We start from the raw sequence: 11,487 nt of genomic DNA on the forward strand, positions 1-11,487 counted from the left end.
CAACATGGTTTATCAAGGAGCGTCGCATAAACAAGAAGCTATAGATATGCGCAAGTTGCAACTCGGAAAATATTTAAAAGAGAACGTGCGATTTATGCAAGCGGATCAAAATTTTTACCTGAAGAAAAAAATTTTTAGCTAAATGATCAAGCACAGTGAGGAGAAACAACTCATTCATTAAGGTCACCGTATAGCATGGACATCGGGTTAGTAAGCAAACAAGATGGACGGAGGAGAAAGGGTAGGATTTCGATTACCTCGTACATTTCGCCGCACGATCCTAACATGACCTAGTAGAAGCGACGGCGGGTGGTCATATGTTACGTACATCGCTTCCGGTATTAACGACAGGTACTACCCTACTACTATCCACGAACGGTCAGCCCCCGCAGCCGGTCGGTGGTCGAGTTTTCGGCCTTAGCAAGTCAAATTTATGTAGATATCCGCTCGTCGAAGGCGAGCGAGGTTACGTGAAATTTCCAAAGTGCCATTTCGCTCATTCGATCGCAAGCAGCTCCCTAAGTCTAAGGTCGAACCTTCTGTGGACGAGACCCTGTTACTCCCTGAGGAATGACATAAGTGCTCGGGAAATTCGCGGATTCTCTCCAGGCGGGAGTTGCTCGGGGAGAATCGCGTCGATTGTTAGATCCTTTGAATGCCGATCGCTCTTGTACTCGGGTCTTGATTAATGCAATCATTTTGCCTTCATCGATCCAATGCTCGCAGTCAATTGTATTATGTAATAGTCAGGTTTCTGAGAAATCTTATTCAAAAATATTATAAAATTTTTGTAGCTTTACTATTTTTTACATTATTAAATTTTTAAACCATTTTATTTGAAAGATATTACAAATGTCGTAATTTTATATTGCAAAAGTTTAATCTGCAATTATATATAATTATTCTATTTAGAGATAAAATATATTACGATTTCTTGTATATTATTATTTACACACATATATTTTAATTATCTAAAAAATTGCACATAATACAACGTAGGATTTGGAGCCGAATATATGATGACATTGATCAATGCATTCTGCGGAGGAGTTTGCAATATTGATTTATGCATAATTTTAGACGGCACAGTATTCCATAAAGATAGATTCATAACAAGGCTGCCGAAACGAATTTTTTCGTCGCAACCCTGTTGTTTGCATATTATTTAGCGGCCTGCATTCATAATTTGTTCCTTGCCGTATTAATAAAGTCACAGATAAGATCGTGACTGTCTCTTTAGAATCTTTTTTGCACATTCAAATGAGATGTTTCAAAAAAGCGGCACCCTGATATAATGAGATATCGATTTCTCTACTTCTATCTTGAGCATTAAAATATACTCAACTTATACGTATATCTACATATTCATTACGACAATACATTGCGGTCAAACTTAATATGCTAATATTCGATACTCTCAATAATAAAATTGGCAGCTCTCGATAAAAATAGTAGCCTACTTTATGTGACCGCAAAGTTTCGATTCACACTGTCCCGTCATCTATATTTAAGAAAATAACGTAGTGATGATTTTTGATCGCAATATTATTTAATTACTTTATTTTGTTATTGTAATTGGTACAATTTCGGATCAACAATTATCATACACGACATTTTGTCGAAACGTGTATCGTCTCTGTTTATTTATATAAAAACGCGAGAGGGATAACACCCAATCCAAATTGAAATTGCCTGTCGGTTTCGGCTTGGTGTCATTAATATCCGCTGGTATAATTTGCAAAACAATCGGGCTGTGTGCGATGCTTTCCGTCGGTTGAACGCAGTGAATGCGATACGCTGATTCTCGAACGCGGCAAACAAAAATTCACCCATCGCATCGTGCTGCAATTGTTTGTCAGAGCAAGGTAGCTCACGCACGGACACGCTTGTTTATTATCGACCGGGATTGATTCTCAAACGTCGACTCGCGTTTCACTCGTTTGTTTATTCGTTAAAGTGCAAGCCCGCATAGTTTCTGCATCCGTTGCATCTCGCAGCATCCCGTATAACGATACTCGTGTGAACAGGAACAGAACGAATTTTTTTTGAAAAAAGCTTATGTTGAAAAACACTCAAATATATTTTGTTAAACGAGGTTTCTAAATCGAAACAAAAAATTATTTAGTTAGAACATAGAACATAGAACAGCGCGCAGCACAACATACACACAATTATTAAAACACATACATGTTTTAATGTATGACATACATTTACAAACATTTAAAAATAATTGCCATGACAGTATTATGTGTTATTTAGCAACATTAGTTTAGATAATAAAAAATTCATTCTAACGGTTTTACAGCATAATTCGTTATATAATAATAATTTGAATAATTTATTATTTTTAGAAAAACTGAGATAAACTTATCTTATAACGTAAACTTTCTTATCTTTGAAATGATCCTATTGTCAGTCTTCATATTTTTTATTAACAATGTTCATTTAACTCTACGCTACTTGTATCGCGAGATGTACGCGATAGTCGGTAGCAAATCCTCGTTGCTAAAAACAAGATCGTAAAATGCAAATTACTCGACGATGCGCCACAGTCGGCGTGATTGGCCCTGGATATACCCTTGTAATTCACAATCCTCGTGAGAGTCGATACGCTGTTCAAGATCCGTGTCCTGTCGCGAATTTGAGACACATCAAATCTTTTTGTTTATCAATCAGCTGTGAAGAACGTTGTACTTCCTGACGTCTGAAAAATTCCGCAACATGCGACTTCTGTTTCGAGTCATTTAAATATAAAAATTGAATTAATAGTTAAATTAACATAAAAATTCGTAAATAATATATATCTACATACATGATTTGAGTAATGTATCAACGTGAATTGAACAAGTAGTGATTACAGAAGTTTTACTATTTTGATTTATACTATCTTCGTAGACTATGATATTTACTTACCTTAATTATCAAGATATATATATTTAATTTTTTTAATTATTGTTTTTTATAATAATTAATTGATCGCACATTTGTATAATTACTTCCGATGAAAAACATTGTTACGAAAAAATATCTAAAGAAAAAGATTCAATGTCCCAAGTAGCCTCGGTCGGGGAACATTTGTACTGAATCGGCATGCATTTTCGTGCTGTTTCAAAGGTAGAAACGTACGCGATACGATACGTTACGTTACGATATCACAAACCTTTTGTGTCTCGACGGAACTCTTCTCTATCCTTGCTGAAGTGGACGCAAAATGGGGCAGGAAAATGAAAAGGCGAGTGTAGATCGGTAGGTAGGCAGGTAGGTAGAACAAAAACCGAAGCGGAAGAGCCCATGGTAAGCGAAGCGTTCGATAAAGAACGAAACAAGTTGCGATCCACCCGCGGAAACTCGTCTTTTTTTGCCAGACGCAAAAGTACTTGAGCGAAATTGAAATAATCGGAAATCTACCGGAAGACTTGCCATTGTTTTCTCTCGGTCATGAAGGAGAAAAGAGAGAAAGAGGGAGAGGGAAGAAGTTTGACAGACGCGGCGGGGCAATCGGTTCCTTTCTTTTTCTTCTTTTTTTATTGCTTTCATTTAACTGTCTCGTGTAATTGATATCCGTAAGTCGCGTAATAAAAGAAATTAGTTGCGTCCTTCGACGTCGGGTTGACTTTTATTTAACCGCGTTGTCGCACTCGCCCTCTCCCTCGACAATTGACGCGCATGTAAAGCTCTCTTTGCAGGTCGACGAGATTAAATGCGAGAATTGTTCGCGCGTTATTTATACACGTATTGTGCGCATTTGTCGCCCAGTTACAATGCGCGATTCAGTGACTAAAAACATTTTTACTGTCGATATTTAATTCGCAGGTTGATACAGTAATAGTGTGACGGCAACATTGTGACGTTTATTAAAAAGCGATAAATAGATGTAAGGTGAATAATGAAGCTATTACTGAATAGCAAATGATTGATTGTTACTGGAGCGTTAAATTCGTCGACCGTCAAAGTTTTTGAAGTTTCTAACTTCTAAAATAACGATAACGTTATATTTAACAAATCATTTTCCTGTCTCTTCCCGTTTTGCTCGAAAATAAAATTAATGATATTGATAAATATGTCAATCTTGTGTAAAAATCTAAAATATATTGAGATATATTTATTGTTACGATTTGTTTCAGTTGACAATCATACCTATTTAATTTTGTTTAAGCCTTTATTTTAATTTTTAATCGAATTTATCTTACATTGATCAATATATTATTTTGCAAGTTGGAAACTGTAAAAGACAAAATCTCTTTTTTCTCAAAGAGAGATTTTTACATATTGTTATATATATGTTTACTAACGCTTAGAATAATGTTCCTTGAATTTGGATGCAAAGTATATTGATACGTGAATTTGATGACGAAAAAATTCTGGATACGCATTTCATCACAATTACAAGAATCCTGACTTATTTTCTAAATTGATAAATTGATAAATGAATTATTGATTGCAAATTTACGTATCAGAAGCCAAATTCTAGCGGTAGAAAAAAAAATCTAAATTCAAGTGAAAACTTGTTGCGTTTGCACGCTCAAAACGCTTACCGAGATCTGTGTATGTCAGCGCATGACATACGCGATTTGTGTAAGCGATATAAAGTGAAACTATGATCACAAAGAATTTGATATGTAGACAATTTATTTATAAAAACCGATCAAAGCGAAAAATGCAATAGGAAGGAACGTGCAACCGTATACAATTTTTAATTTTGTTTGTTAAATATTGCTCATAATTGATTCGTGTACGATGCAGAGATATGCATAATTATCGCATTTTGAGGCAATTTAAAAATTTCACGAAAACACGTTCAGTTCCGCAATACAAATTGTGCTCAATTGCGCAAATACGATTCTGCATCGTACAACGCATATTTGATTACAGGATTCGCGCGTGGCCCCGTAAAATTGTCAAAGTTCCCCAAAATTTTATTCCATTCAGATATATAATTCCATCGTGATTGCCCCGCTTTTATACAATCACACTTTATTTCATTATTATTTCGGCTAATAATTAGTATATTACGTTTGTATTTTAATGGAAGCTGTTTCATCTACATAAATATTTCATTGCTACAAATTATTTTTTATCAAATCGTGAGATATTTTCACACTTTTTAAATTTAATTGGTCATTGATAATAACAAGTTTCTAAAGTTTTCTTTTTGTATATTTTATGATTTATGATCATATTTAACGGCGGATATTTTCTTTTTTATTTTATTTTTTTTTTATTTTTTAAAGCACGTGACCTAAATGTGACCACGCGCGACTCCCGAAAGTTGGGCGATGTTAGGTAGAAATCTCTCGCGGATTGGAAAGAAGTTTCGGTTGTTCTAATATGTGCTTCTTCTTATAATTCGACAGGTGAACAACGCAACAGCGAGGGTACAGACGAAAAAGCCGCCGACGGTGCCGAACGGTATGTCGAAACTTTCTTATCCTTTTTATCTCTCGGTAACTTTCGCTCTTTGGAGCTTCCCCTCTGGCCCTTTAATACTTGAACGCCCCGGGCACTGCGACAGAGTTCCATTAGAGCTTAAACATCCTATATAGCGTGTTGCGCATCAGATTACCAGATTTTATGCATACATTGTAAGGAGATATATCGGAGATAGAAATATTACGAAAAAAGGTCGCAAAGGATTCTAGACGGGTACGATTTGTGATAGGAACTTAATTAAAATGATTTTGCTCGCGCTTTTAATTATTTTTAAAAATATCGCTCAACCGAAATATTTTGAGTCGAAAAACTAGACACTCTTCTCTCCTTAAACGTAAGATTATATTCTGATTATGTATATAATATTTATGTGTATGCGCGCGAGAAAATTATGCTCGCGGATATTTGATGCGTGAAATTGAAGTTTCATGAAACGCAGCAGAAACTCGCGATAGAAAAATACGACCGTGCTTTCGAAAGTGGTTCGTGAAATGGTCGATCGCGCGGTATTACTCTCGCACGTTGTAGTCCATCGTATGAAATAATAAAAAAAAATATAGAGTCCGTATATCATTTCTATCACATACGATTTATGCTGTACAAACGTCGAGCGCGTATATTTTTCCGGAGATTATTTCCGCGGGAAATATACATTTTCTGCATTCGCGTTGCTCGTTCCCGACTTTGCCGACGTAAAGATGTAAAAGAGTCTTCCCTTATATTGCAAAATAAGACGAAAGAAATCTCGCGCCCTCTAAATTCTGCGATTTTCTTTTCTGCTTCTCTTTTGCCATACGCATCCGCGTGTAAAATTTGCTTAGTATGAGCGGATAAAAATATTCTGTGCGATTTTATATATTTATATATATACACACATACACGCGCGCGCGCGCGCGAATATTCTATTTATTTTCTATTTCAAGAATACATTTTGTTTAGGTACGTAAATCTGAAATTCAAATTCGAAGAATATCGGGAAAAAATATATGCACATATTTACATATGGAATCTTAAGCATAAGTTATTTTCTACGGTGTGTGAAAGAAATAAAGTTCTATATTGTTTTAAAAATCAATACAACAGAGTTTAAGAGTAAACTTATATTTGTAAGAGTTATAACTGTTTTGCATTAACCTTTTAACAAGAGAGAGAGAGAGAGAGTACAAAATATTTTTATTTTGTTAAATTTTATATTGTGCGCACAACATCTATTACGAGCACACGGCAGAGCGTTTTAAACCAAATTTAACCTCATTCCGGTCGTACGGCCCGATTTAAATTGCGGCTTAATCCGGATTACTTGACGGACCACCAGCTGTGAAGAGAACACATTGCAAATATGTGGTATTACGTAACCAAGTGACTGCTCAAATAGGTTCTTCGCCGATTACACTATGAAGTCCTTCAGTCCAGCGAATATTTCTGGGTCGTAATTAATAATCTTTACAAAGATCTTTATTTAATATGACAAATTATTGCGTTTAGTAATAACGTGTAATTGAAAAGTATTCCAACAAAAAAAAAATAATATAAAAAAATTAAAAAAAAAAGGTTATATATCCAAACACATAATACAAAAGAGTAATGTATCAATAAAAAATTACAAGTAATAATAATAAGTTTTTAAACGGAAATTTTTATCATGTTCGTCACGATTCAGCTAAATATCTCACATTTCAAACGAATCTCTTTTGATCAAAAGGATTAGCCGACATTGATGTCGATCTCTTCTGGGGATCAAAACAGCCAAGCTAGCACGCGCGCATGTGGTTATAAATAATCGATACTTGTAACGGTAATAACGATCGAACGGGCGTTGCCAAGTATTTCCTAACGCGAACACAATTCTTGTCAGCGAATTTGAACCCGCAAAGGACGCCGAATGCTGGCGGTGATTGACGTCTCTAATTATAATCGCATTCATGATACCGCTCAAACTTGCATAGAAGGACGAATACGACTTACAAATTGATATCTACAATTCTATAGACTATGTATTCTTTCAACTTTATTCATGTCTCTGATACGCGTTAATTAGCATTGACAGATATCTATTTTAATTAATATATCATTAAATTCTTCTCTTTCTATAAATTTCTCAAATAAATGTTTCAACAGCACACCGAAATATCATCGTTATTTATTGAGCCAAATTAATTTCCATAATAAACATAATTACGCGCGCGAATCTCTTAATTAAAATTGTAAGAATATTTACTATATATCGAATTATTCATACATCCTTTCAATAACGTTACAGCCGCTTATGCATTTGCATTTGTGAATGTGCTCGTCACGATTTAATCGCAAATCAAACAGGACTTTGCGGCTGAAGTGATTCTCGCCAACATCGATAGATGAATGTTCTCTCTATCGAGTGACGGTCTGTACGCCCGAGGTTTAATCTGTACCCACGCACGCGACATGCAATTATCGGAATGCTAAGGCTCCGCGCCCTCAGCGCGCGCCGGGAGAGACGTTAAGATCAATTCGGTCCATTTGGCGCGTGCAGGTGCACACGTTGCCCGTGCGACGCCTCTAATAACCGATTCGACAACTGTCGATGGAGTGTGGAATGGCCGAGACACCTCTCGCCTCTCTCGCATTCGATAGTATCGTAATAGCTGCGAATCGACAGCGCGTCAGCGACTGGTATTCTGGTATTTTTTGAAAATTTGGAACTCTGATTTCAAGTAGGCGAAGATTTAACGAGTTAATTTTTTTTACTTTTCTACACGAAGTAATATCGTGATTAAATTCAAGGAGACTCTCGAAAAGAATTGCTGTACATAATAGAGACATTAATCGACGTGAAAGGCGCTTTACGCAAATTTTTCTTACATCTTACGTTTCACAACTGGAAAGCCTGTACGAGACGTAAGATAAATGATAAAAACGACATTTAAGTTTTATTCCGCGAACTTTAACCGCGCACATTCAGATGCTAATAATACCGAAAGGGAAATGTATGCATGCCTAGATTCGAAGTCGATACAGGTGAATTGAGTGCGTGTGCGATTAGATTTTTCATTAGGCCATTTTTTTCTATTATATAAGAGGGGATTAATACATAATATATACAAATGGCTTCTACTCGTGTAATTTGATATAAAAGTGCACATATAATTTAATATAATTTATATAATATATACATTATATAATATATATTCACATAACGTATTTTTTTAACTTTCTGTTTATAGCCAACATTTAGAAATAATTGACACGTCACGATATTATTATAATATAGAATATCAGGTAAAATATATGCACTACAATTCTATTATAAAAGTAGGACATTTCTAATTATAGAAGCTTGTTCGGCGGCAAATATAGGTACGGTAATTCGCCTCATTATACAGCTATTAATCTTCACTCGGAAACCATGTATCTTCGAGAATAAGTCATTATTTCTATGTTACTCGAATATAGAAAGGGATTTGAGTATTTAAGCATTGATTAATGACTTTAATAAAAGCAGCACGAATTCTCTCGAAATAGAACGCATATAATTGCGTCATCTGGAACATATTTTTATCTTTTTAAAATATAAAGTAGTAATGTTAGTACTATTGTTGCACTCTCCATGAAATCTCGTTATCCAACGTGTGCAATGTACCGAGTATGCCGTTTCTGTGTTCGCAAATTTATTTCGCTCTGGCCATGTGGGCTCTTTCTCCTTCCTATACTTCTCTGTAAATGCGCCACCTGTATAAATAACGTTGAAAGGAGACCGAGCGAGAAAGAGCTACGCGGCTCAACCCCGTCGACCCGTTTTTCGTCGCTAGTATATGTTTTTCCACCCCTGTATATGTCTCGGATCGACAGGATTTACAGAGCGGAGTCATAAAAATTGCACACTTGCCCTCGTCCGTCCCACTTTCTCTTAAACGGCGATACACGGTCTCTGGACTCTTAACCGGTACATAGAAAATTCACGCGCTTGACAATTTTAACCATTTAAAAAAAAAAAAAAATTAATTAGAGAACACTATTATAATTTTCAATTCAAAAAAGCATTTTTTTATTAAAAAAAAATTATTTTTAATATCAAACAATATTTCCTCTGATATATATTCTCTCACGTTTTAAGAATGTTTTTAGCGCATTTTGCTGCATCAAATTAACATCTTTATTTATTATACAGCAAAAGCATGTAAATGGCGACAGAATCTTGATTCTTTTTTTTTCTTTTCTTTTTTTTTTTTTTTTTTTTTTTTTTTATTGCATTCTATCTGTGCATCTCTCTCTCTCTCTCTCTCTCTCTCTCTCTCTCTCCTCTTCGCGGGACCGGTCGCGTTTTACGGATACGCTTACGTTCGTTGCCTTCTTCGTTCGCTGATTCCGTGAGAATACCGGTATGTGTGCTACGTGATACTTATAATTTACGCAGAGTCTCGCTCATCTCGCTCATCGTAAATAACGCCCCGTAGCACGACATGCATACATTTTCTCCGCGTCTCGTTCCTTCGTTTCCTCTTTCGTTTCTCTCACTTCTCTCACGATATCTCTTTTTTTTTTTAAGCGAGCCGCCGTCTTACATGCCTCCTCGTGCAAGAAAAAGCGCACTGCAACGCACATCGAGATATCGCACGTAATATCTTACTTCTGCGAAGAGAAAAATTTTCTTTGCTAACTTTGTTCTTCACCGCTAACTTCTTTTCGTTTTTGTAAAATTGTTCGTCTTGAAATCACAATTCTTCCCTTCTTACTCTCCATTTAATTTTCATTGTTATCACTGATAACTTAGAGTTCGATATAATATCATGTTATTATTAATATTTTCTTTTTCTTTTTACATGTTTATCATTCTATTTGTAAGATATAAAATATATTTGGTTCTACGGAAAAGATTTTTATTCTGGCCAAAATTGTGAAGATTCTTTTATCTCGTTTGATAATAGATTCATTGTTATCTAATTGACATACTACGTTTTTTAGAATCCAAGAATACTTTCAACGAGAAAAGAATCAATCTCGCATTTAGTCGCGACTGGATCGCACATTATTTTTCGAACTTTTCGCGAGAACTTCTTTGTTTTCGTTTTCTCGCTGCGTTGCAAAGTCGGCCGATGCCGATGGAGGAGTAGCGTGAAAAGAATAGAACGATGGCGCGAGAAATAGAACGACAAAGTTTGGTCGACCCGCGCGGAGCTTCGTTTTATTAAAAAATTTTATTTTTCTTCCCATCGCGCGCGAGAGATTTCTCGGTACCCGTTATCGCCGCGCTGGCGGTTAATACCGGAAACGGGGTTTAATGGAATTACAGCGTGTTTTATATGCGCGCCAGCATTTTCGCGCGAGAAATTCGCGGAACAACGAAAAGCGTACAAAAGGGAGAAAGGGGGAAGCGAGAACGAAATTTCACGCGCCACAGCGCGACGTGTTTGCGTAATATTTGCATGATATATTTCCGATGCGCATGCCCGTCGCGAGATCCGATAAGTTTTATGCAAATCGGACATCATTGTCGGTTGCGCTCGATAAATAAATCGACGAAGAAATCGCATCTTGTAAAGTAGTTTTCATAGAAGTGGAACGAGGGCACGTTTATTTTCGCGGATCTCGCGTTCTGTCTAAAGATGTGCTGACCTGATATATGGAAATATCGCGCGAAAATCGGAATAAAGATAGGACGAAAATGTGTAGAGATTTCTTCGTCGCAACGAACATTCCGCAAAGCGCAATTACACCTTTGCCCGAAGTAATTATATATATGTCCACAAATGAGTAAGCATTCAACGATGTTAAGCATACAAATGTGAGCATAAATTGGCGTAACTGGGCAAGATCTTTTTGTGTAAACACCGGTAAATGTAAGAATACATATACTGAGTAATTTATAGAATTATTATGGTCGAAAGAAACTATTCTCTGACATTTCTATTCTATTCTACATATATTCCACATCTGTATATCTTGCCGTGAACAAAACCAAGGGAAGATTTCACGTGAAATCAGAGAAGGAGCAGAATTTCTGGCAGCGAAGTAAGATATAGCAAGACTCGCATTCTTGAAAAAACAACGTCGTTAGTCCATTAACCATTTCTCTTTTTG

At 36.0% G+C, this 11,487-nt stretch overlaps 1 protein-coding gene across 9 annotated transcripts in view; it reads left to right on the forward strand.

Annotated features, from left to right (window-relative positions):
* Positions 1-11,487, forward strand: part of LOC115234522 (RNA binding protein fox-1 homolog 2) — a 262,018-nt gene that overhangs the window by 199,560 nt on the left and 50,971 nt on the right. For all 9 annotated transcript variants that reach the window (XM_029805663.1, XM_029805664.1, XM_029805660.1 and 6 more), the window contains one exon: positions 5,355-5,409. In XM_029805663.1, the coding sequence (XP_029661523.1) occupies positions 5,355-5,409 (55 nt within the window). The remainder of the gene's footprint in view (positions 1-5,354; positions 5,410-11,487) is intronic.

This window comes from Formica exsecta, unplaced genomic scaffold (assembly GCF_003651465.1).
Source record: "Formica exsecta isolate Colony F162 unplaced genomic scaffold, ASM365146v1 scaffold2, whole genome shotgun sequence".
NCBI lineage: Eukaryota > Metazoa > Arthropoda > Insecta > Hymenoptera > Formicidae > Formica > Formica exsecta.